This window comes from Oculina patagonica, chromosome 5 (assembly GCF_052425735.1).
Source record: "Oculina patagonica isolate OP01 chromosome 5, crgOcupat, whole genome shotgun sequence".
NCBI lineage: Eukaryota > Metazoa > Cnidaria > Anthozoa > Scleractinia > Oculinidae > Oculina > Oculina patagonica.
Window position 1 is genome coordinate 16,436,295 of NC_135762.1, and position 25,797 is coordinate 16,462,091.

The 25,797-nt window shown below is 37.1% G+C and overlaps 1 protein-coding gene and 2 long non-coding RNA genes across 4 annotated transcripts; all 3 read left to right on the forward strand.

Moving 5' to 3' along the window:
* The first annotated feature begins 3,237 nt into the window (after positions 1-3,237).
* LOC144653005 (uncharacterized) lies at positions 3,238-10,878 on the forward strand. 2 transcript variants are annotated; one of them, XR_013570649.1, is made up of 4 exons: positions 3,238-3,375; positions 6,867-6,912; positions 9,351-9,580; positions 10,649-10,878. It is a non-coding gene; the product is annotated as an uncharacterized LOC144653005 (long non-coding RNA). The 2 variants fall into 2 exon arrangements; XR_013570650.1 differs by lacking the exon at positions 6,867-6,912 and having other exon boundaries at positions 3,269-3,375.
* A 3,272-nt stretch (positions 10,879-14,150) lies between these two features.
* LOC144653006 (uncharacterized) lies at positions 14,151-19,296 on the forward strand. The gene is made up of 3 exons (XM_078512901.1): positions 14,151-14,359; positions 18,153-18,680; positions 19,035-19,296. Exon 2 carries the CDS (start codon positions 18,164-18,166, stop codon positions 18,662-18,664), a length of 501 nt encoding a protein of 166 aa, XP_078369027.1. The 5' UTR covers positions 14,151-14,359; positions 18,153-18,163; the 3' UTR covers positions 18,665-18,680; positions 19,035-19,296.
* A 3,576-nt stretch (positions 19,297-22,872) lies between these two features.
* On the forward strand, positions 22,873-24,202 carry LOC144654515 (uncharacterized). The gene is made up of 2 exons (XR_013570925.1): positions 22,873-22,953; positions 23,856-24,202. It is a non-coding gene; the product is annotated as an uncharacterized LOC144654515 (long non-coding RNA).
* Positions 24,203-25,797: the final 1,595 nt, after the last annotated feature.

Sequence of the window (25,797 nt, forward strand, 5' to 3'; positions counted from 1 at the left end):
ACTAAATGAGTACGAAGACTTGCAACAAAACTTATTATGAAATCCAATTCACTCGCAGCCTATCTAGGTCGTTTGATTAGCTTGGGTCTCAAAGAGATTTTCTAAAATTCTGAAAATCTAGAAAATAGATTTTCTAAATTTTTGTGCCTGAAAGGCTGAAGGACTGATATTTTTACGTTTTTGTTTTTTAATCGAATCAGAGCCATAGTTCTTTTAAGATAAAAGTAAATAAGTTCTATCATTCTTAATTTATATGTAATAGGATACATCCTCATAGTCTTTTTATTCGTTTGGCCATATTTTAGTTAGGAATATTACTATGTTCTGTACATGTAAAAACCTTGTTAATTATACCGATATGTAGTTTCATCCTTCTTAGTCTTAGGTGTAATTGACTATGTAATTGAGTTGAATAAAGAAGGAAAAACGTTTTTATACTAAAAGAGTTGATGGAGCTAAAGATAAAACGATTCTATATTTAATTGGATTGATTTGCAAAAAGCTAACCGTAATTACTTTTATTGGACAGCTACGTCATTCCTGCATTTAAATGGGTTCTTTTTTGCTGTTTCCCTACTGTTTGTACTGATCTCTGACATTTTTATTGGAATAACAAAGCTCAAATTGGATGACCGCCGTCGTATAATACTTAGCACTGAAAATACTCGGTTCTGATTGTTCCAAAGCAGTACAATTTAAATGCGCACCGAACATCTAGCAGCTACGAATGAGTGAAAACTTTATTTAAGTGTCAAAGCCTTATAGCCTGGAAAATAATACCATACTAATTAGGGGACACTGCTAAAAACTAAAAGCTACACTAATACTAAATATAAATACAATAAAAATATATATGAGTCATATAAAAATGTTATTATAATCTATGGTGTAAAAAATGTTAAAATCTAATAATAATGAATTGACTTGAGAGGCACTATGTGCACCATAGGATGCATCCCTTACAGCCGCTGTCCATTAAGGGAGTTATATCTTTTTTGCGAATACGGTTTGTGAAAGCCTGCAGTGTCTTGGCTGATCTGTCAGCCGTAGAAAGTTTTCCCCACATAGTTTGGGTCCTACATAACGCAAAGAGTGCTTTCCATAAGTAACAGTGTTCAAGAAGTCTTCAAGAAGTATCCCCCCCCCCCCCCCTGCATTCATCTAGACTCCGTTTATCACTTCCCGAACGTTTGTTAAGAAAATATGTTGAAAGGTGTGATTCGTTGGACTAAATATCATTACTAGGAAACTAGGACGGTGACTGTGCTGTTTTACGCAGTAAAGGCTTTACTAGTATATAAAGAAAACTTGAAAAGTCTAGCATCCTCGGGTGGATACCTTCAAATAAATTAACAATTCCGTCCAGATCAGCAGGCAAGTTGTACTTGATATGCAAAACCTTTGCAGGTTGCTATAGTAAACAAGCGAAAGCGAGCTTCTGTCTGTTCTTGTTGATGCTGTCTTCAGTTACAATTGTGTACGTAAACCTGCTTCCATTAAAACAACACAACGACACAGAGGGCTAAATGTGCACTATTGCAGTCCAGCATTATGCCTTTATGTCTGACAGATGTAAAAGCTGACTTCTAGTTAATTTATTCTCTTATTGTTAGCGGCTATTAGTTTTAGCGATTTTTTCTACGCAAGATTTAGCGACAGTTTTATTTAGCGATTTCTCGAAAAATTTAAAAGTTAGTAATATAGCAAAGATGGAAATAAAGGGGGGAGGGGGGGTGGGGCTTACTTAAATTTAACAAGTATTAAATTTGACCGAAACGAATTATAGCGTGAACTGAATTTAGCGATTTTCGCCCAATTTGCTAAAAACGCTAAAATAAGTAGCCGCTAAAAATAGTAATCTTAATGGAAAAATATCGTAAATTCGATCCGTTGCGTTTTTCACGTACGGTGCTCGATTTTCTAATTGTACCCTGTTTATTTCAGTATCCGAGCTACGACCTTCCCGATAAAGTTAGCAGTTTCCTGAATTTCCTCAGGGCTATTTAAAAGCTAAAACACCGAAGTTTTGTCTTCTATTGCCTCAATATTGACCTCTCAAAGGGGGTTCGTCCGAACCCCTCGAACACCCCTCCTACGCGCCTGCATTATTTTTATAAAAACTACGTGCACCAATAAATGAGGAGTCTAAACCACAACTCAGAGATTGATATGGGTAATACTGAGCTGACAGCTAAACATATGCTAAAAATAATTTGTGAAGGAGTTAAAATCGCAGCGTGCGACATTTTGGTGGTTATGGTTAACTAAATAGGCAAAGCAAAGTTTATAAAAGCTCACAAACGAATTCCTCCCTAAATACACTTTTATTGACTCTGACTATGCTGATAAATAAGATATCTAAGTCACAAACTAAGCTGACAATAAAAATAGAATTTGTTAAGAAGTTAACATAGCAAATAGGTTAAACGACGAGGCAGGACTAAAACCACTGTCAGAAGTATATGTAGTTTGAAGTGCTGAGAAACTGACGCAGGAATACCGAACTTGACTGTCTGTCGTATAGAGAAATGGTCTCATTGGTAACTATTGTTATAAAAGGTGTCTTGAGGCAAGAAACAGTCGCAAATATATCAGAAACGTTTTACTAGAACCTTCTTAATGACGGAAGCTTATAATTAAGGGATGATCGTAAGACACCTACAGAGTCAATAACACAAAGGCAAATAACTAGAGTATTAATTAAACAACAGCCTGCAAAGTTTACTTTGTGGAGATGCTTATGCTAAATTTAATTCTCGTTTCATGATGAAAGTCAAACACTGCAGTAGGGCTGAAAAATTATTTTTGTTAAAAAGATTTTCCTTTCATAATAGTTAATCTATTACAAAACATCTGTCTGGTGGGCCCTTAATTTGGGCACCATGCGAACTTTCGACTGCCGCCTCTGCTGGAGTCCTTTGTAATATTTCAATATAAATATACATTTTTGTCTTTATTTCACGCTATAAAACGCTCATAAGGAATTTGGACTTCAGGAGTTATTATTTTCTGCCTTAAACACAAATTCAAAGTTTTTAAAAATCTAATGAAAGTTAATGTGTTTTTTTCTTCAATATTTTAACTTGTTTCAGTTATAGATGTGAACAAAATAGTGAACTCTTCCATACGTTTACAGCTGTCTGTGTTAGGTCAATTAGTTTCTGGTAAGCTATACTTACAGCTAATTAAACAAATTTACAAAGTCCATTTTTGGTAAATCCTGTTTGATTTTAGTAAGCTCCCTGCTAACAACGTTGGCTTAAAAAGAAAAAAATTATGTGTTATCAAGATATTGCAGTTTGACTTTGAGTGAAATTGAGACTTTAGCTGGAAAACCTTGCTGATCCTTACGGAGTATTCTAACAGTCAGGAAAGGTAAAGTTTCCTAGTTCTTTATATTAATATATAAAGTTCTAAATTTACTTGTAAAACTAAAATTAATTTCACGGGATTCATTTTTGCTTTGAAATCGAGAACTTAAAATGTTAAACAGTTTGCATTGTTGACAACGCCTGCTATTATTCAAAATATTTACAGAAACTACAAATTTCACAAGCTCGTCGATGTCGAACGAAAGAAATATAAATTTCAGTGAGATGCGAGTTTTATTGAAGATTATTGCAGTGCGTAAATTATTTCTACGAAAAGTTGTGAAAAACTTGGCTATGGGGCAAGATATGGTAGATTTATTCTGACTAAAGACAAAACAGAACTGTAGTAATTTATTTCACTGAAATTAAGAAAAAAATTCAGCCAAGAAACTGAGTGAATTTACAATAAATAAAGTCAAAGGAACTTTTCTTTCTTTTTGTACTAAGAAGTAGTTAAATTCAAATTTAAATTCTCGAAAAGGTTACAATTTAAGAACTACACATTGCAGATTTCATTAATTGTGAAACCATCGAAAATGTCAAGCGCAAATGGTAGATGATAATATTGGTAAATTCTGTACAAAAATTAGAGAAGGACTTTTTTAAGAAGAAAATCTGAAGAGGAGAACAAAGGCATTTAAACGAATAGATGGAGCCGACCAAAAAGTAATAATAGTCTGGATGTGTGTGTATGATGTTAGAGAGAAGATAAACACTCCGAACACAAATTACAAAGATGCTATGGTTTGTAACTGAATGCTGCATTTGCCTTTTTGGAAAATATAGTTGTTGGTGTTTGGTTGTTGGGGGCCCCTCACCCCGGCAGGCTAGGAAAATAACAAAGCTTATAATTCCACTCCGAGCATTTCATTTCTCTTCACAATAGAGGATAATACATGGTTGCTTGGAGATATGAAATTTCTCTTCGGGTGTTTAACACGAGAAGAGAAATGTCATATCTCCAAGCAACCTGCATTATTTTGTTTATTTTATAAACCTACTAATAACGAGGTTTTTGACAATTTTCCGAAAATTTGCGACCATTTTCCGAAGATTTTAAAAATGTTGTCTGAAGGTCGTAGAATGTTTCCGAACATTTTACGAACTCTTCTAAAACATTTCCTAGGATTACCGAAGATTGCCGAGGAAGATCCGAAGATGTTTTGAATTAATATAAATAAACTTTGGCTCATTCAGCATAAACATGGCAAACTTGTCAGCAAACATGTCGAAATCGAAGCCAGACTGGGACAAAAAACTGATACTCTAAATAACAGCGAGAAAAGTACTCAGTTTTGGTCAACATTGCAAAAACCAAATTAATTACTGTAAGTTTCAATTCGAAAGTTAAAGATTGTTTAAAACATTTACTATTTCTGAAGCAGAGAAAAGTCAATTTAATATACATGGCGCCGACAAGCCCCATTTCCCTGTTTTCAAACACTTAGAAATTTTTTTGGTAAAGTTTCAAAACACTTCGTTAATCAGCAAGTTAAGGTTTCAATTCGCAAGTTAAAGATAGCTTAAAACATTTACAATTTCTGAAGCAGAGAAAAGTTAATTTAATATGCACGTATATATTTTTTCTCGTTTGGAATTTTCCGCATCCGAAAAAAGTTGCTTTGAAAAATGGCGCCGACAAGTCCGAATTTCCCTGTTTTGAAACACTTAGAATTTTTTTTGGTAAAGTTTCAAAACACTTCGTAAATCAGCAAGATACTAGTAAAATATTGAACATTGAACAGTGAAAGTTATAATATTATCTTTGACGTACTTCCCTATTTTCGCAAATTTCAATCGGTGCTGTGAGCATGCTTAGAAGCCTTCGTCAGCATCACGAAAAGGAGCAGGGAGGCAACACTTATTATTCTAACCCACTGCTCGCCAGAGCGATAAAGGTACTAATGGCTGTTCCAGACAGATGTGATTCTTTGGTTATCTTTTGTAGTTTATCGGTTTCGAAAGTAATGAAATTTGGTTGTGAAAGAAGTGCAACGGTACCCTTTTTATTTTAATAAAAGTGTTGCCGATGATAGCATCAACCGACGTGGTGTTTGGCAGATGAGTAATGAAAGAATTTCTCAGTTTTGATGAGCGGAAAATCTACCGGGAATATTTACGCCATTAGGGACCTTACGAAACCACGACGGCGACTGCAACGAGAACGTCGCCAAACAAAAGGTTTAATGAGCAGTGCAGTAGCTTAGCACGTGCAGTATCCATGTTGGTACATTTCTTTGTCGTTCTCTGCAAAACAACGACGTGAATAGCCAAATTCTGCGTCGTCTGGAGAAGGTGGACCACAAAGGCGAAATTTTCATGTTTCTAGTTTGAATTTAGTAATTCAGCTTGATATTACTTCTGACACCAACGAACGCACTTAATAAATTAGGATAGTTGCGAGATTGTTAAGTAAAATATAAATGCATTTTTTAGTCGACGTTGTCGTCAGAGTCGCCGTCGTGGTCTCGTAAGGTCCCTATTTTGGGCCTTTGTGGTGAAATGCCACCACATGGATTAAATCTAAATTTCACTCCAGATCATGGTATCATGGTGGGCAGTGGCACGTGCAGTGTAGAGATACTTCAAGGTCTAGAGTTGAAATAACCCTAAGAACGTTCAAATCGGTCTGTAAATTTTGTTGTCTTTGATCTTCACCAACTTCTCAGAACTGAGATAAAATGGAGGTGTGGCATTCTGTTTGAAGAATTCCTTTTTCGAACAGTTATGTAAAGGATTAATACGAAGAATAAGAAATCTTCAGCATTTGAGGACTCAGACTGTGTTCATATCATCGACACAACATGTTGTAAAGAGTTCCTGTATATACATATATATTGAAAACGGTGTCACCTATTTCAATATACCATGCATGGAATGGATTATCAATCTGCCTCAATATTTAATGCTAATTTTGTCACAGATATAGCTAGTAAAAGCTAAATTGCGGCTGAATTTGACGCCACACTATTTTGGAAGAGCGCTTTCAAATCGAATATAGACTGCCAAGTTACTTTGGGTGTGAAATAACGTCATACCACAGAGAATATATCTTGAAATTTGTTTTTCACGGCCGGTCATTATAAATACTTTACAAGGCGTTTTCTCTACGCGACAATTAAAAACACACAGCGTCGCGAACGCACTAGAACTTGTTTCTTATCATTTGGTTACCTTGTTATTTTCAGATCGGAGAAGCACCCCTACGAAGCAATTAAATTAATTTATGGAGTTTATTTTTTAAGCGATTTGCAAAAGATAAATAACCATTAGCTTATTTGAGTAGAATTAGACCCTTAATAGCCCGCGAAACAATTAACCATAAGATAACAGATTATTATTGGGTTTCTTTTATCTTTAAGAACTTATTATACTTTTGTTGTATGGTTTCAAACCGCTGTATCCTGTTAAATAATGCATGAACGATATCGTAGGCGTCTGTTATATACATAAATTGTATTTGAAGCCTAACTAAAGCACTTTCTTTACGATTAGAACCGAGCCAAGACCTGGAAGATCTGTTAATCTGCAGAAAAAGAAGGTTGGTCGAAATATTTTTCGTAGATTACATTCAAACGCACTTTTAAATACCTGGTTTACCCTCAAAGGATGCTGCATTTCCTCTATAACATCTTTAAGTAGTTTAACATGAATTTACTTTGCTTTTTTTTTTTATTGAAACTTCTTTCGGCATTTCTATCGTCAAGACCAAGAGACTGAAGGTCTTCAATGATAAAATCCATTTACTTTTGATTAAGTTTAATTAATAGTCCTTAATTTATAAACAGAAAAAGAGCTTTAAGGCAGCGGGCAAATTTATCAGAAGTATATTTTCATGGTGTTAAAGATCTTTAGCGGCAGATGACGATAAAGAACTAAGAAGAAGGACAAAGAAGGGAAAGTAAGGACGGATCACAACTGGAGTTTCTTTTGATTCGCGCGTTTTTACATAGCTTAAAAGTAACGGAAGTGTGAAAGCTTCTTCCATTACGGAAGTGAAATTCAGCGTGAATGTCTCGTAACAGTTGCCTTCCTGTCACGTTTTTTCACCAACTTATATCATTAAGTTTCCCCGTGAAATATGAATTCATTACAATTTATAAAAACAAAATGCTATTTGGATGTTCGTAGTTTACAATATACTTTTCACAATCGTCTTTTCATATTTTTTGTTTCAGTTGGGATAAACATTACATTTCTAAACACTCCTCTTTTCCCTTTGTGTAACAACGCTTTTGTTTTCGGTTTGAAACATATGGTTACGAACTGTAAACATAAAATTTAATCTGGATTTTTTTTTTAAGCTCGATGTACGGAAATATCCCTCAACAAAAAGCCAAAAACACTGAACTACGAGGCAATTGTCCTTCCGCAAATAATAAAATTAATTATTTATTTTTACAAAGTAAAAATGCTACACATGGGTAGAGATAGCAATCTTACAATAACTTTCGTCCTTCCATAATTAAGAATCGTAGATTTGTTAATTTTTTTTAAAAATATAACAGAATTTTTTTAAAAAATATATATATATAACAGAAAAATACTTTCACATCGTGTAATTCAGTTTATTTTGTTTTTCAACAGCCCGAAATGTGAAACCACAGTCATGTGCGTTACATAATTGAGAGAACAATTAATATTAAGTTTAAGATTAGCATATGATTTCGTTCTAGAATATCAAAGCATTGTCAAGCGGATAGGTGACAAAAATTCTCAATTATGAGAGGTTCCTCCCAGTGGTTTGATCTATCATGAAATTCTCAGAACTAATATTGAAATTTTTCTTGCAATCAGTAACAAAAAGTTATATGTTTGTAGCTCTATTGGGACGGCATGGAGACATCGCTAAAAAACAGAAAAAAAAGAAATTGTTATTATATATTTTTAGATCCATGATTCGAACCGAAGCAGATTATCGATTGTAGATTAACGTAAAACTCTGAGCAATTTTACAAAAAAATGAAATATATTGCTAGAGACTGAATTCCGGCAATTCAAACAGAAGTTAGTGTAGAATTAACCTAAGCCGTGTTCTGTTGGAAATCCGTGAATTTGATATGGTTCTTGCATTGTTTTTTATTCGGCGAAAGAACATAAACGCGCGTGCATTGCTATTTTAAGGTACAAAGTTTCTTTATTTTTGGTCCAAAAATACATAAAATTGTGGGTTTTGGACTGCAATCCCCTGGAGTTTGTACTAAAATGTTAAACTATTTGCCCTGGCTCGTAATTTCTATGAGCGACACAGTCAACGACTAACACCCTGAAATGGGTCCCTCTGCAGCTAACGGTCACATCCGCCATGCTGGAGGGCAAGCTACGCTCTGCGACATTCAAAACAAAGAAAAGTCAAGATTGACTGGTTGAAGTCGCTTTGTTTTGGACCTCCCAGCGCGTAGCCTCCAGCAATTTTTCTCTTGTAGCTGCAAAGGGTCCATTATAGTTGTCAAACTTTTTGCTCTCACCTTTTGCGTCTCTCTCTTTTACTACTGTTCGAGCCTGTAGACTACCACTCTTGCCGTCTATTGCTTATGATAGTAAAATGGCCTCGTGAAACTACAGCTATTTGACGCTATTGTATTGTTTCTCCACCACGCTCACCCCAGATTAACCAGTGCGTGATCAGCTTGTATTATCAACAGACGAAGGGCTCGTGTTGTATAGAACTGGTTCTTTTTGTCTTCTTTTCGCGTTATATTAAAAGAAAAACAACTCTCGCGTAACTCATTTAGCCGGAAAATGTATCGCCTTGAATTCCCTGGACACTGTACAAAATTTACATGTAACCTTTAAGTTACTTACCTGGGTAAATTGAAACTCTAGCTAATTTTACCAAGGTAAAATTCTACTGGGGAATCACGTTGTGTAGCCATGGCAAATGTTTTTCATGGGAGGAAGCTAAGTTGGACAAAACCGTGTTCGATGTAAATCCGATATACTGAAGTAAAATTAATTCAACTGTTGAATTCTTCACAGATGAGTAAACTATTGCTTCTGAGTATCCTGGCCTGCCTTGTGCTCCTGGCCTCCTCCAAGCCCACCCCTGATGAAACACTTGATGATGCAGTCGTCAGCAATGAGCGGCGTTCCCCTTGCGGTGCAGGAGGTTGCCAATTTCTCACAGGCGTCAAGTTTGGTGGAAGAAAATCAGGTGCACGAAGGAGGCCTGGAAAATACTACAACAACCGCTTCAGGAATTCCAGAGAGTAAGTATGAGGCATCTTTTACTTGCTTAGCTGCAAAATCCTAGGAAAAGATGTGTAGAAAAATTTTGTCGAGTGTGGAGTTGATTTGCGTTATTTTGTATATGTGTGCTTTCCGAATGGCTCTCCATTCAATTTCTCCTTATTAATAATTTCACAACCATTAAACAGAGGTGAAAGCAAAAAAGTTTATCAAAAGTGGGTTGACACCAATAGATTGCACTTTTTAGTTACATTTTTAGTTACACTTTTCCCGCACTCATCTTTGAAAGAGAAACGAAAGTTACGAGGAAGGAAAATGGCGGCGCGCGAAAACTGGAGGCGAGGTGGGCGAAGAAGACACTCCAGCTTTCGTGCTGCAGTTTCAGGTTCCTCGCTTTGTAATGCATGACGGGAAAGCAGGACTGGTGACGATTAAGAGATAGAAAAAAGCTAGCGTGTTTACATCTAGCTATGTTAACAAAATGCATTTGTTTTCTAACATTTTATGCAGAAAAACCAGCAAAATACAATGATGCATCATAATTACAATACCAATTGATTGCAAGGTGGGGAGGGAAGATATTGGCCAATATCAGAAGACAGCTCTGCAGTGAATGGCCACGCCCTCCGCCGCCCCTGACTTAGAGTGACGCTGGTACGACTTTCTTGAACAAGAGATCAGAAGGAGAAGCCAAGCAGCTCGTTGCGTGGTCCCCTGCATCCAAACTGTTTTTATAATTACAATGTTTACATAGGCCGGATACAAAACAAAACGACTGCGCAACCATCAGAGCGCGGGTTATACAAAGGAATCAGTCTAATTTCTCGAATCTTCAGGAAAATCCGAAATTAGCTCAAGAAATCGAGGGTAAAATTGCAGTGTTCGATTGAGAAAATAAATCCAAGGGAAAAGACTTTTGGTTCGAGTTATCGGAAGAGTTCGAGAAATAGAAGGTCCGAGAATTCGGATTCCACTGTATGATTTTCAATTTCAGTTCTAATTTGGAATCTTATCGTAATACAAATAATTATCTTATTTTTACCTATTACAAGAAACTTGACCACTCGTTTTTTTTTCCTTTCATATAGCTGGTTCGATCTTCCAGACGATGACTATTATGACAACGAATGAAGGACAACAAAATCCCATATTGCCTGCACGGGTTTCACTGTCACGTATTTAACACTGTAGAGTAGATCACTGTTATCTCACAGGAATAAGTGTACATTAAATATGCTGACTGTTCACTATGGTATTAGATTTCATTTCAAAGATAGAGGTGCTTGTTGTAATAAAAGCCAATAAAGATTGTCTTCAAGCGAGTTGTCCCTTTTTAATTTAACTATTTTCCAAGAGAGAGGAAAGCAATGGTCGTAGTTTTAAAAAAATTAAAAAAGGTTTTGATAAGTTTTAAAAAAATTCAATTTTTTGTGAAAACAAATACCCACCTTAACATTTCTGAATTCCAATTAAATCCGGAATACGAGGACCACACGTTTGTCAGTCGTACGATTAACATGAAAAAGTTGATTAAAACCAGTCTCTTGTCACTATCTGGGCTCCAAACAATAGTTTGTTTGGATCCGATCAGATGATATACTAAAATACGTGAAAATTAACGTTTTAAATCCACTATCTACGATAAAGGGAAATTCATACAAAATACTAAAAATGAAATGAGATTTCAGAAAGCAGTGATAGCAAACAATTTAGTATTATTGGAAGTCGATGAAACCAAAAAATCGATAGGCTTTCGCCATTCTAGGAAATTAAAAAATTTTGTTTGAAATAACTGAAAAGAGAGCGAGAAAATCTCATAAACAGAATATACTCCTTTTGTCCCACCACTTTCTTGCAGCTCATGTACTAATAAATTTCAAAGCATTTAAATTTGTTTTATCTCTAATTCATAACTAGCATTAATTGAGTCAGTGAATTAAAGCAGTGGGATTTTGAAAATAATTTTTGCTAACATGAATTTATAGAAAAAATAAAGAATCTTAACGTGTATTTCTGGAGAGGAAATTTTAGAGCTATTTTTAACCGGAACCGAGATACAACTCAACCTTTGAATATTTCTTGCTTTTCAGCAGACCTGTGTTGGTCTGAGTAAATTAATTATAAAATCGACTTAAAAGTTTGTCTGGAAAATTTCGGAGTTCTTTTATATCTAAACTGGTTTTCTTTGTAAAGATTACTTTTATTGTGAAAGATAAACAAAACGTTTTTCACCACAGAAATTTGAGCCCTTCAAAACGAAAAAGAAAATGCGGGAGAAATTTCAAGAAAATGTCTGTTTCAATTGTTTTTCAAAACTTCCTTTATGGACTTTGACCAACCAAGAGGTGACGCCTTCAAGCACGTTTCAGTTTATACCCTCTCAATATATAGAACATCAATTTTGGAACGATAGGTCCTTTAAATGAAATATACAGCGAATATCTGTCTAAACACGTCACGAATACTCGAGTTAACTTGATATTTATAGAAACGTCTTCCTTATCGAAACTGGAAGTGAATTGTCGATACACCGACAAATTAAGTTCACAGTTCGCAGTTAATGGTGTCATTTCTAATTTCCTGTAGCTTTTAGTTTACGCCTAAGGCACTGTAGTTTGAAATTACAGCCCATTAGAGGCGGTGCACGGATCTGTGGTCACTTCCCATTTTGCTACATATGAACAGGTGAACCACCGCTAAACGAAATTAACTGTTCGCTGTTAACCGATATTTTAGATGTTTATTAAATTAAGTCTTCGTTCGATAAACGTCTTAACATTTGGTTGGGATGTAAAGAGACGGTGAAAACATGCTCTATAAAAATGTGGGATGTGTGGTCACTTCCTATTTTGCTAATATGAACAGGTGAACCACCGCTAAACGAAATTAATTGTTCGCCGTTTTACGCTAATTTAGTTGCTCAATAAAATCTTCGTTCATAAAACGTTTCATCAGTTGTTTGAGATGTGAACAAACTAAGAGAACTTGTCTTATAACTGGCTATATTTATTTTCGCAGCGAGAGCCATATACACGTAAAAATCCCGCCTATAATATAAGTGCGTCATTGTTTTTTTTGTTTTTCGGCAAACATGCGAAAGCGTAGACCGTTGCGTTTATTAATTATGCAACTTGTTTTTCTCTTGTGGGTTGAAGCTCACGCAGATTATCTACTAGAAACAAAAAACAGATTTGCTGTTGGATAGCATAAAATAATACCAGCATCATGCGCCTAAAGTAATAGACGGCGATGGGATATTGTAAATGTTTGCGCATTGCAATCCCGAAATGTTACAATGTGCGTTGAATTAAAACGATTTCAAATATAATAAATTGTCTTTATGTTAAGGCAAAATATTTGTTTATATACCCAAGTAGTTAATCTTTTGAAGAAAGCGAATTTCAGGCTTGGTTGTGTAGTGGTTAGTTACAATACAAACCCGATTTCTCAAACCAACGGTACTCGAAACTTCTGAATTCTCGAGACAGTTTCGTTTCCTTTGGATAGTACTTCTTTGAAATTTTACCTCTTATTTCTCCAAGCAATTTCCTTTCCTCCTGGAAGTTTGAAAAGTCAGGATTCTACTGTACTGTATAAACCTGAACGCCGGTCTTAAGGAATGGCTACTTCCAAAATATTTTTTTGTGGTATCGAGGCTCTTCTCGTTTAACCGTGAAAACCCAACAAAGTGCTTTATACAGTCTGTGCGAATAATCAGGGCGTTTCTGTTATAAACGTGCCCTCCAATAATGATTTTATTCAAGGAGGAATTGGCTCAGTATAGCGAGTGCTCTAATCTAAATTTTACGAAACTGTTATGTTGTATCATTTAATTTTGTATCATTTATAGTTGAGAATTTGAGATAAAATGTTAGGGAAGTACGGCGTGGTGAAAATCGCCTGAAATCTCCATTTTTAAATCTTATATCCACTTTTACTTTTCTACAGGTTCTAAATTCCATTCTCGAAACTTTTGAAATCTTAACTAGTGCTTTGCAGATTTAATTCGACTTGATCAACAATTTATGCTTGATAAACAATTTAAATATTTTAGTATTTAAAGAAGACCCAATCAAAAGAAGCTGAACCAATGATCAATGAAGAAATTTGATGGAGTTATGTCGGCAATATGTAACAATCGTTAGCCACAGATTATACTTCCTTGAAGGGCAAATACTGACCAAATATTCCAAAGCATTATTAGAGTTTAGCGATCAATTAGCAGTAATCAATGAATTTTCGAGAGATCACGGCAGAATAGCGTGGTTCCTTTTCAAATAATTGAGCTGCGTGTCGTTTTAGTAAACAATATCTATATCATTTCATTTCCTGCATTAGCTGTTTTCGCCCGTTTAAGTTTTGCCTGGGGCTGATTAGGAACTTAACGTACCTTTTTACTTAAGATAAGTGTGAGGCAACAATTAAAACAAGTCAAATAATGATGGTTGAAAATATCTTATGAGGAAATCACCTTTGTCGATATTCCATTAAGTTATCCAGCCCCCGTATTGAGTAGATAATTAAATTTTGTAAACCAATGAAAACACACCGATTCGTCGAATCGTTTTAGTTAACATAGTTTACCGGTAAAAAGAGACGCTTCTCCATTTTGTGTCGTCTTCAAAAGCAATAATATAATAAAAAGGTCTTCAATGAAGAGGCGATACTAATTTCCGTTGCTGTAATCTATGCGGGAAGATTGTTTAAAGCCAGCTCAAAATGAACCGACGTTTATTGCTTGTTTTGGCACGCTGCTAGCTGCACCTCGGTTCAGTTTATCTTGGATCGCACATATTAACGTAAGTATGAAATGTAATTTGTTTAAACATAATGACCTTTAGCTTGCTAACTTCAAATGGAATTTAACTTCAATTTGTGTGTGCCGATTGATTTCGCCAAGATAATATTTCTTCAGAAGGTCTCTTAAGAGTTCGTTATACCCTCTTAATTAATTTTCAGACTGGCACTAAAACTGTTCATAAAAATGGCAAGGTCGAAACAGGGAAACAGATACTACATTTAATGTCTATATAGAACGGTTTTGCATTCGAATGACTTTAAAAGAAAACTTTTAAAGAACTTTTAAAGAAGAACTTTTAAAGATCGATGCTATTTCAGACAGGTGATTTAAAGCCATGACACTCGAAAAGGTTGCTTCGGATCAATGAATCTTAAAGATAACCGTGACTAATTTGGTAAAAAGGGTTTTTCTTATTCTAATCAGTAGATCAAGCTCAAAAAAGAAATTTCTAAGAAGAATTGTCGTTTTCATTATCGAAAATACAACGTTTGTGAGTTAAATAAAATAACAAGACGCCTCACCGCTGAGAGTTTCACCGAGCTATTTTGGCTTCTCCACAGGAGTTTACCGAGGTCTCTGGGAAAACTTTGACATAGAAAGATAGATAGAAACTTTATTTAAGTGTCAAAACCTTGTAGCCTTATATTTACATTCTATCTCTTGCCTTTGAAAAGACGTTATTAGTAATCATTTAGATCCCAAGTAATTTTCTGAAGCTTATTTTTTTTATCAAACCGACCAGGAAAAATAATACTGTATGGAGTTGTCGTACGAACAGCCATTTACAAAAAAGTTAAACGATTTAACCACTGAGGTGTACAATTTTCTTCATTTCAAGGCGAAAAACTGTTTTAACTACTTGTAATTGATACAGTAGTGAGTCGATAAATGATCGAGCGAAAATAACAGTTTCTCTTGATAAAGTGAAAAAACCGCCATTTTTCACACAGCTGACTTTTCGAGCATGAGCCCTTGGATGATACGGGACGTCTTTGGGGATTGTGAATTCTGCGAGTGTTAAAGGAGTTTTTCACGGATTTTAACAGGTTTTTGAACAGCCAAAATTTATATCTGTGTCGTAGGAAACCTAAAAATAATTGTGTCTATATTAGAGCATTGAAACTGTTAACAAGCGTCTTTGACTGCTGATGGCTGGGATGGAAATGGATTGCAACTTGAAAATTAAGGCTAAACTGTTCGAGTTGTTTCTGCGAGTCTTCAAAAAAATCCATATTTATAGTCGAAGTTTGATTTTCATCCACAAATTAAGGTTATAACTGCCTTTAGATGTTCAAAGGCTATGTTTTCCTTAGGCTAAGTTGTCTACCACTAATTTCAGAACAGCGTAGGCCAAAAACCCGCGAAATCCCAGTGATGTAGCTTTTTTCAATATACAGCACATGGCTTAATCAAGTTAGTATTTGAAAGCAAGGAGTGCTGGAAACAAGTATGCGACTTGCTAGCATGTCTCGTTTTGTTGAAAATCAGTGAAAATACTAGATGGATCGATAGATGGAGGAACAGTTTGCTACAGAGAATAAAATTTAATTACACTAGCAGGGGGTAAGGTATCTAAATTTATGTTGTAATGCGTCAGAGGTTTGTGATTTGATAAGGAAGGTCAAAACAACCCCGTCATTATGTCTATTTTAAGAAAAAAGCTAACAATTTGAGAACGTGTAGGATTGAGAATGAAATGAGTCTGGCGGATTCTAAACAGCTGAATATCAAGATAACTATATAATTAATGAACACAATTCGATTTCGTAAAACATATTGATTATCTGATTGGGTCTTCTTTAGAAAATTTAGTGGGGATTTTACAACGAAAAGTAGCCGGATGTTGATGACGTAATGACGAATGTGAGCAACATCATGCATTAAGCACAACATCATGCATTAAGCACGTGCGTTGAAGAAACTATACCGGAATAAACAGATAAACACGTTTAGGGCTGGTAGCCATAGCTAAAACTTCGCTTGCAGATTACCGTATTTACTCGAATAAGCGCCGCCTCCGATTAAGCGCCGCCCTCGAATAAGCGCCGCATTTGGGACAAAAAAGTTAATAAGCGTCGCCCCCGAATAAGCGCCGCAGTCCCGATGCGGCGCTTATTTGAGGAAATCCATTTGACGTAAAACAGCACAACAAAGCAACTCTAAAACAAACTTGGGCACTTCTTTTCATCAAAAGCGATGTGTTGCAGCTCAAAGTGATTGTTTTACCGCTTGCTCATTAGTTTTTTCTATCCAACATTCTTACAATACGTAGTCCTGTAAATGTTGTGAAGACCACGATCTTTGCCAGGACAAACAAGGGATAAATACTGACAATCAAAAGACGTTATTTTCAATTACTGTAAAAGATTAGATTCTTTGTGGCGTCCAAATTTAAAATAAGCGCCGCCCTCAAATAAGCGCCGCATTGAGGCAGTGAAAATTTAATAAACGCCGCGGCGCTTATTCGAGTAAATACGGTACTCTCTTAAATTTTAGGTGACCACCACATATTTTGATAACTAATTTTTTTTCTTTTAATTCTTGAAGGAATGTAAAAAAATTAACAAAATAATCAATATGGGAAGTTAAAAAAATTCCAATATTACCGTCCGCGTGGCATCGAACTATGACTCGGAATTCTGCTATATCAGTTCGAATCTTTCGGTAGTTAGTCGAGTACAAATTGATTGTTAAACAATTAGACTTACTTTAAGGAATGTTACCATTTGAATCAATTTAATAAATAGATCCAAATAAACAATATTTGGCAGAGAAAATTGCATTTCAGGGATTTATTTACAGGGGCGTGGCCAGCTTTTTGAAGAGTTGTTGGCCTGGCCATCCCCTTTTAATATGTTAAAAATTGCTGTTCTTTTTCATCTTGAAAGTGCATCAGCTTGATTTCTTTTCTATTATACACTTTCAAAATACAAGTATGCTGAAAATTTGAATGCCCCGGCCTACGGGTCTACAGGATGGCGGCTACGTCTCTGATTTGCAATATATTTCGAAGATTTTCGCGCGAAAGTCCTTAAGCGTAAGTTCAAAGTTTTAATGAGCTGTCATATTTAAGCTATAGGACCACGTTTCTGAAGCAAAGGAACCGACAAACGGAGAAATAAAATAGAAAAAGTCATATTATTGGGCAACTGAAACTCCAAGTTCATAATAAACAAAATGTTTTTACTTTATTATTGACTGTAAAGAAAACGATAAAGTATTTTTACTCGCTAGGAGAGGAGAACGAACGAAGCAATAAGCTATACTTTTCATATTGTTTGTAAGGGTCTGTGCAAACGAAACAGGCGTTTGTACGTATAAAGATACACAAAGATCGTCAAATTATCAAGTAGGCAGGGTAGGTTTTTGACAAAAATGTAGGAAAAAAACATTACTTCTTTTAATTTAAACTGCTTGAAGGCATGTGTCATGCGCGGTGGCCTTCCTAGCTAGCCTCAGGCATGTGTCATGCGCGGTGGCCTTCCTAGCTAGCCTCAGGCATGTGTCATGCGCGGTGGCCTTCCTAGCTAGCCTCAGGCATGTGTGCATGCGCGGTGGCCTTCCTAGCTAGCCTCAAGATTTATCTCAGAGACTTTGACTCAGGTCTGGGTTTAAACTTTGGTCGGGATCAACGTAGTGTGTTCTTGGACAAGACAGAGGAGTAAAAAACGTTACCAAGTATACTGGCTGTATAAGCTTGCCCGAGCAAGGGCAGGTCTGAAGGCAGACTGTACCTTAAAGGCATAGAACGGGGAATAAATCAAGGTAGCTAACTTCTACTTTTTTTCCAGGAAGATAAAATATGGGTGCCTGGCTGTTTGTCCTTCTAAGCATTTCTATAACGGTGGTAATCGTAACAGGGAGGCCGCAAGAAAACGAAAACACAAAACCTTGTTTAACATGGAAGTGTTCAGGAAAACGAGCTTTTGAAGACAGGGAAGAGCGCGAGAGACCATGCCTCGCCTGGGATTGCAAACGAGAAATGTTACTACGCAAAAAGTTTCTGAACGCGTTCAGAGGCGCTGAGTCCGCAAACAAGAAGTCCAGCGTAACTGAAGCAGAGGATAAACTGTGCCTCGCGTGGGAATGCAGGCGGAAGCGACGTGCACTGGTTGCTATGCCAACAGATGTTACACCGGAAGCACCCGCTGATGACATGCCTTGCCTCACAGGAGACTGTCGAGCTGGGAAAAGAAGCAACGAAGATTCCTCTTTGATGAAAAAACTCCGCTTCGCCCGTGCCAACCCTAACTCGAAAAATGACCCTGGCTGCCTCGCTTGGATGTGTAACAAAAAAGGATAAGCAGACTGCGAAATAGGTACGAGTGAAAAATAGCACTTTTAATGGATCTGAAATCACACGATTTGATTGTCATTGCATGGCAGGGCACTCAGTATACTGCAAACAGTCACTCATTTGCTCAAGAATACGTGGGACGAATCTCTTTTGTTTCATACATTCAAACTGTTTAAAAAAAAAACAAATAAGCGCTCCATCCCCAATAAGCGCCGTCCTCGTCCCCCCCCCCCCCCCCTTGAGTTCCCTAAACAAAATGAGCACCCAAGTCGCTAAATAGAATAACGGGCTTTCACTGTAGAAATTAGAAGCCCATCTGCTGTCGGCCTCTTTACATATCTGTTGAGTGTACTGTTTTTTTTTTTATGATCCACAGATATAAAGACAACTGACCTTGCTGACTACACCATTTTCAAATAATTCTGTTAAAATGTCGCTTGCAGACTATCCACCTCCACAAATGAGATTTGAGACCTTATTTACCACATAAGCAAGATATAAAGAGAAGAATGTAACTTCAGAAACCATAATGTAAATTGCTTGTTGTAAATTTGATCTATATTTAGTTTTTAGGTTTAAATTATTGAGAAAAACTTTTACTTGCACTTATATATAAATAAATTTTGAGTATAATAAAAGTCTGCTGGTTTGTTTTTATCAGGGGTTAGCCGTGAAGAAGGCGTGGGACTTGTAGGCGTAGGACTCAAGAAGCTAGAGTTGCTCTCGGCTATCGCCTTGAGCAACTCTTACGCTTCCTTTCGTGCTCTTCAAACTTCCCGCGTGCATCCATAACTCGATATACGCACGCTAAGCATGAACCAATTCTTAATTAGTTTAAAAACTAGCTGGGGGTATTGAGCATTTCTGTGTGTTGTCGTCATCAAAGAAGTATACAAAATAAACAATACTTGTACCAAAACACATGCCAATTGTTTTCCAACAATAGTTTGTGCAACATCAATTACTTGCCCAGGTATTCAGATTCCAGAAATAGTAAGCCAAGAATAATAGACTCATAGACAATCCGGAATAATCATGGTCGAGGTAAGCGTTATCTGGAAGGCTTCGGCTGATAACACTTACCGAGACCTTGATTATTCCGGATATCACAAAAACCGAATCTAATAATTGTTTTATTATACATTGTTTTTCTGGTGAAGATTATAATGACAAACGATTTCAACCGCGCCGGTTTCAAAACTTGTGCTTTTTCCGGTTTGTCGTCCTGCTTAATTCTGAATGCTTTTTCCTCAACAGTATTTCATGGAATAGTTCCTTCCCAATTTGTCAGTCATTTTGTGTTTTCTGAGAATTTATCGTCCAGCAATTTTTCAACTTAGGTCAAATTATTTCTCAGTAGAAGAAGCGAATAGACGAACTAACTATGAATTTCCTTCGCTGTTAGTGCCTGCCACATTGCTCTTGGAAATCATGCATTGCGCGCGCAACCTACAGATTAGTGAATTATCTGCAAGCAGATTATTCACTCATTTGTAGGTTGCGCGGATACCTAGAATTAGCTGTAGGCTCTTAGCCAATCAGAAGACGGATAGTGATTACAATGTATAATAATAGAAGAAATTTGCTTACGTTACGACTGTCATTTGCGAAATGTTTACGACACGACTTGAAAACTAGAGATTACATGTAGACGTAAGCCAGTTCTAGGTGTTGTTTTGAGGTTTTTTTGTTTAATGCGCACAATTGCGACAATCGTATTTTAGCGAACGAGCGCACTTTAATCGGGCGAGGGCCTTTGGTTCGAATCGGGAGAGGGAGAAGAAGTGTGTTGAATGAAAAGGTAGGGGGGGGGGGAGGACCTTTCTTTCCCCCTGCAACCCTCCCTGGCCTAGATCTCCCGTCTCCGCCCTCTACGCTCGCCTAACAAGAACACTTGCATTACAGGCTAGCGTAGTGAGTTTGCCGCATGCGACAAGTTGTAAACTGAAAATCGAGCTATATGACGATCTTATATGTGCACCTCAATCATTGTCTGATTGTTGCACGGACCGTGGAAGGATTAAAAGGCAATACCGCAATATTTTGATTTATGCCCCCTGGCTTACATTTGAAAATTTTTATAAGGCCTTTTTTGTGGACTCATTTCCCGGAGCATATTATGGATTGGGTGGGGAGGGGCTTGTTTGCGTAGGGAATCTTGTGTTTCAAACTGTGTATGGGTCTATGCTAGGAAGGAATGTTTAGGTCTGAAACATCTTAGGAGCATACCAGAATACCGCATGATAAAAGTCTTCCTCGATGTGAAACATAAAACAAGGGTTCTAGAGTTGGGCATACTGTTAGGACCTGAAATATACAAAACAAACTCTACAATAAGGAGCTCGTATTCAGAACAAGTTATATCTTTCTATGCTTAATCGAAATATAAGCCAATTGGAAATTCGCGAATTTGATTGCTTCTCGTACTGGAGACTAAATGCTATTCGCCGACAGACCACTATTGTGCGTGCGTGTGTTCCACAAAAGGAGAATTGACCAGTTATCGGTGATCGGGACTCCGGACAGGAATTGGTAATCAAAATAGTAATGAGTTAGTTCTTTCCAGACTAATGGCATAATTTTTTTATGCTGCGGACTTCCTGAAAGGCAACTGAGCAAAAATGAAACCCACGCGATCTTAGGTACACTTTGCCAGTGTGCAGCGCTGTGTAATCAGTTTGTTTAATTTATCATTTGTTCCTTCTTGGTCGAGATAACGTGTTGATGCCAGCTGTCTATCTAAAAAAGCACCTCTGAGCTGACGACGCACAAGGCAGAGTAATATTCAGCCTCAAACACGAGTAAGTATATTTCATCGCACTTCCAAACACTGAGAGAAAAGTATCTACGTATCACATTCATTCAATTGGATCCCGGAGTTCAGTTTTACAAAGCTCTACCCAAGTTGTATAACTTTTCCTGCGAGTGTTGAATGACGGAACAATACTTTGCCTTTCTAATAAACAGTTCAATTTACATCACTGATATTTAAGAGAAAAGGCTTTATATAAAAATGATAGCAATTGATCTTAACAGCTCATGAACAGAACAACACTGATATAGAAAAAGCGATATTGAAGGTCTTGATTTTACATGTAAAAAATTAAGGTTGGGAACTTGCTATTGAGGCTGCAAAAAGAATAACGAAATCAAAATGTACAATTTTAGATCAACAGGAAAGGAAAAACTCAATAATAAGAAATGTTAATTGAAGAAAATTATGACTTTAATAGAAAACGGATAGGTAGGCTAAACACATTTTCTCACGCTGAGAAATAAGCTCTACGATTTTTTTGTCGATAACAGGCTCTGCAGACCATCAAATTGCTTGATAAATATTCTCTTAGGTGATGTAACCTTTTTAACATTGTTTAAGTTTCACTACCTTTGCTATTATATCTCTCTATACAGTTTTTGACGGGATTAAAATTGCTTTAGCCATTATTAATATTTTAGGTTTTTACCTGCTCAAGAAGATTCGAAGATTTAATCAAAATTTCATGCGTGTGATTTTCAATGGCGATGTTGATGTCGAATTTTAACATGGTTTTATTTCTCATGTATTGTTATTACTAAAAGATGAGCAAATTTATTTTTCTTAATGCAGAAAACGTAATACAGAAAACTGTTTGATATACTATAATGTTAAAGTTTTCGAGAAAAACTTTTTCAACGAGAGAGCATTCCATCTGTACAGACGATATCTACCGGAAAGTGCGAAGATTAAAAATTATATATATCTTTAAAAAATGTTTATATTAAACTACAACCATTTAAAAATAATTTCTCCAAAGTGATTACACATTTCCGTGGAGGTTGGCTTCAATGCAAGCACTTTTACAAACGTTTGTTAAGAAAACGCAAGTTTTCAACTTCCAACATTCACCGTACAAATGACCCTGTTACAATCACACGATCTTTAAGATGTTAAAAACAATATAAATGCATCATTTGTTGCAGTTAAAGAATTAGAATGTTAAACACTGCTCAAAACCCGTTAGGAAATCTATACCTCCAACTGTTTTGTTAAAATCGTCTCTTTTCAATTTGAGGGTTTGGATCACAGCATGAAAATCTACGTCCTTGTTAATATCGACCCTAAATGAAATGTGTGGCCACTTAAATCGTTATAGCAAGCGGCGATTGGCTAATTTCCGTTAGATTAATTATATCTCGTTTAACATAATAAAAGTAGCTTACAAGAGAAAAATCTTGTTCAGAATCCGGCGTCCTGCTTGAAAGGAAGGAGCTAACAGAAGACTGAAGAGGGAAAGATTTTTAGCAACAAAGATAAGGCATGTTTATTTTGTCTAAGGCTATTCATCTGTTTCTTCCTAGAGTTCTTTTCAGTACTTTCTTTTATTCAGCTAACATTCTAAAAACTCTCTAATTGATTTCTTTATCTTTTTACGTACTTTAACACAATCTGGGAGCGGCCATGATGTTCTTTGTTCTTTTTAAAATCCAATGGAAAGAAAATACGCCTCAAATCATAGCATTATCTTATTCTTTTCGTCACGACGCATTCTTACAATTTTGCGACTAAATTTCAGTGCCTAATACATTTATCAACATAAAGAAAACTTAACCAGTTTTGATCCAGAACTACACACATATAGTTAGTTATGTAGGGGTTTCGTTTACACAGTCATCCACATCCACCATCCGGCCGAGATGTTTATTTCAGTAAAGGCCATCGTGAGCGCAGCGAACGAGTGTAATATTGTTCTTGTCACGAGAGCCAACGTGTAATGCTTTTTTTTATTATATAGACCAAAACGAAAGAAGTGGCGAAAGCACAAACCTCTTATATGAATTATATGTAAACTCTTGCACCTCTTGCAAGAAACTCCTTGAGTTCTCTTTAAGTCACTGAGTGATGTGAAGTTTTCCTCTTCATGTTTGTATTTTCCTGCTCCTTGGGGAACGATTTTAAGTCTTCACTCGCCGTCTTTCAACAGGCGTTTGGTAAAGTTTGGCAGCCGTGCAATGGCGCGAAATGACGTCATCGATATCCTCACTAGTGAGGATATGGAAAATACGCCACTACGGTCCTGGATGTAATTTCGTATGAATTTTATCAGTAGTAGTAGTACTCGATTTTCCAGTAAAACACTCGCGTCTCTATAATAAACGTTGCTTTCCATTTATTTAGCTCACCTTCTATAAATAAATATATAAAACTTGTTATCCGTAGATGTCACATCGCAGGCTTCAAGCCCTATTTGTTGCCCTCCTACTTCTGGTGATGATTTCTGCATCCATGTCACTTCCAGCTGATTATGAGCCTGGGTACGACAGTTATCAGCCACGTGATTACAGTAACGATAAAAGAGATCCACCACATGGGGTCCGCCATGGAAAGCGAGGCTACCAAGCTGACTCTGCTTACGTGTACGGCGCGGACAGAGAACAAAGGCGAAAAGTACCAGATAGCTACTATGAACCAATCAGCGCGTAGCATTGACTCTGAGATGAAATTGTGTAGCATGAGTAGGATGTAGATTCATTCAATACAGAAATAAAACTATTATATTAAATGCGTTTTCTTGTCGAGTGATCTTTAGTGTGTTCCGTGATGGTGTCGTAAAAGGTGCGAGGGAGGGGAGGGAGAGGGTGTTGGTTGACAAGCAATAACTATTGGGCTTGATTTACTCCATCCCTAAACAATAACCTATTGCAATCCGACGACGCCTAAACTATGTATCGGAACTCATCCCTTTTTAGCCCCGGTATTGAGTAAACACAGTTTTGTCAATCAGTAAAAGCACAGCAAGATGTTAACTCGTCAATCCAACTAGTTTACCGGTGAAAAGGCGAAGATTTTCTAATCTATATTCAGTAATCGCTGAAATAATAAATGATCTTCAAAGAACTTGCGACATTTGCTGTAGTCAATGTGTGACTACGCCTAGTCTCTCAGTCTTTTACCAAGTTTTTCTCTGGTGCAAAAAGAAAGCGAATCTCAGTAGGGGTCAAAAAAGCTTGAGCCACGCCCAGATTGGTCTCCGTTAGGGGTTTGATTCAAAATTTCCGACGAGCATCCCCGTCAGTTTCATATCGAAGTTCCCCCCCACCCCGCCGACAAGTTCTTGTGGCTGTTTCCGAGGTACCACCTTCTATACATACTCAATGTCATTTAGGGCCTGTTTACAAGCAGGTAGGGTAACCCTAGGTGCTAGGGTTACCCTAGCAAGAGGGTTAGAAGATAGCCCGGTTTACAAGCAAAATTTGCAGGTAGGGTAACCCTACTTACCCGGGTCAACTTACACCGGTTACGCTTCAGTTAACCTTGTAAAATTTTGTCGTTAGAAACTGTTATTCGAAAATAATTCCGTTCCAGTGCAAAAATACGACAAATTGTGAATGAACACGATGTTTCTTGGTCACAATTCGCTGTTTTTGTCGGTATTTTTAAACATATTTAGCTTTTTGGAGCCAAAATAAAGTTGTCCCGGGTAGGCGAGTTATCCCTAGCAGAGCGTTTACAAGGCGCTAGGGTTACCCTAGCAGCGGCAGCTAGGGTACCCTAGCTGCTAGAGTAACCCTAGCGCCTTGTAAACACGTCGATGAAAAAAAGAAGAAATGTGGGAGCGCTAGGGTAACCCTAGGTGCTAGGGTAACCCTATGTGCTAGGGTTACCCGCCTGCTTGTAAACAGGCCCTTAAATCGATAAATGGGCCTTTTGCAGCCACCGATCACATAGCACAAAATCCACCTTGCTTGGAGAGCAAGCTACGCACTGGGACATTCAACACAAAGAATAGTCAAACTTGACTGGTTAAAGTCGCTTTATTCTAAACGTCCCAGCGCGTGGCTTGCTCCCCCGCATGGCGGATTATGTACCATGGGACCGTTAGCTGCAAAGGCCTCATTAATATTCGAAGCCCACAGGGTGTAGGCAGGCACTGAAATGGGAGGTCTAATCTCACCACCCACAACGCGCGAAAAACTGTGGTGTGCTCAATTCAAAATCACTGAGGTCTCCCCTCCAAACAGTAAGGTAAAGGTAAAGTCCGCGCGAGCCTAGTGGCCCATACCGCCGGAGCTTGTCCCGTTTTCTGAAGCATTTAGCGACTAGGAGTGTTTCTACTTCCCCCTAGATGGATTGCTAGTCAATCGTAGGGTTTCCCCCAGCA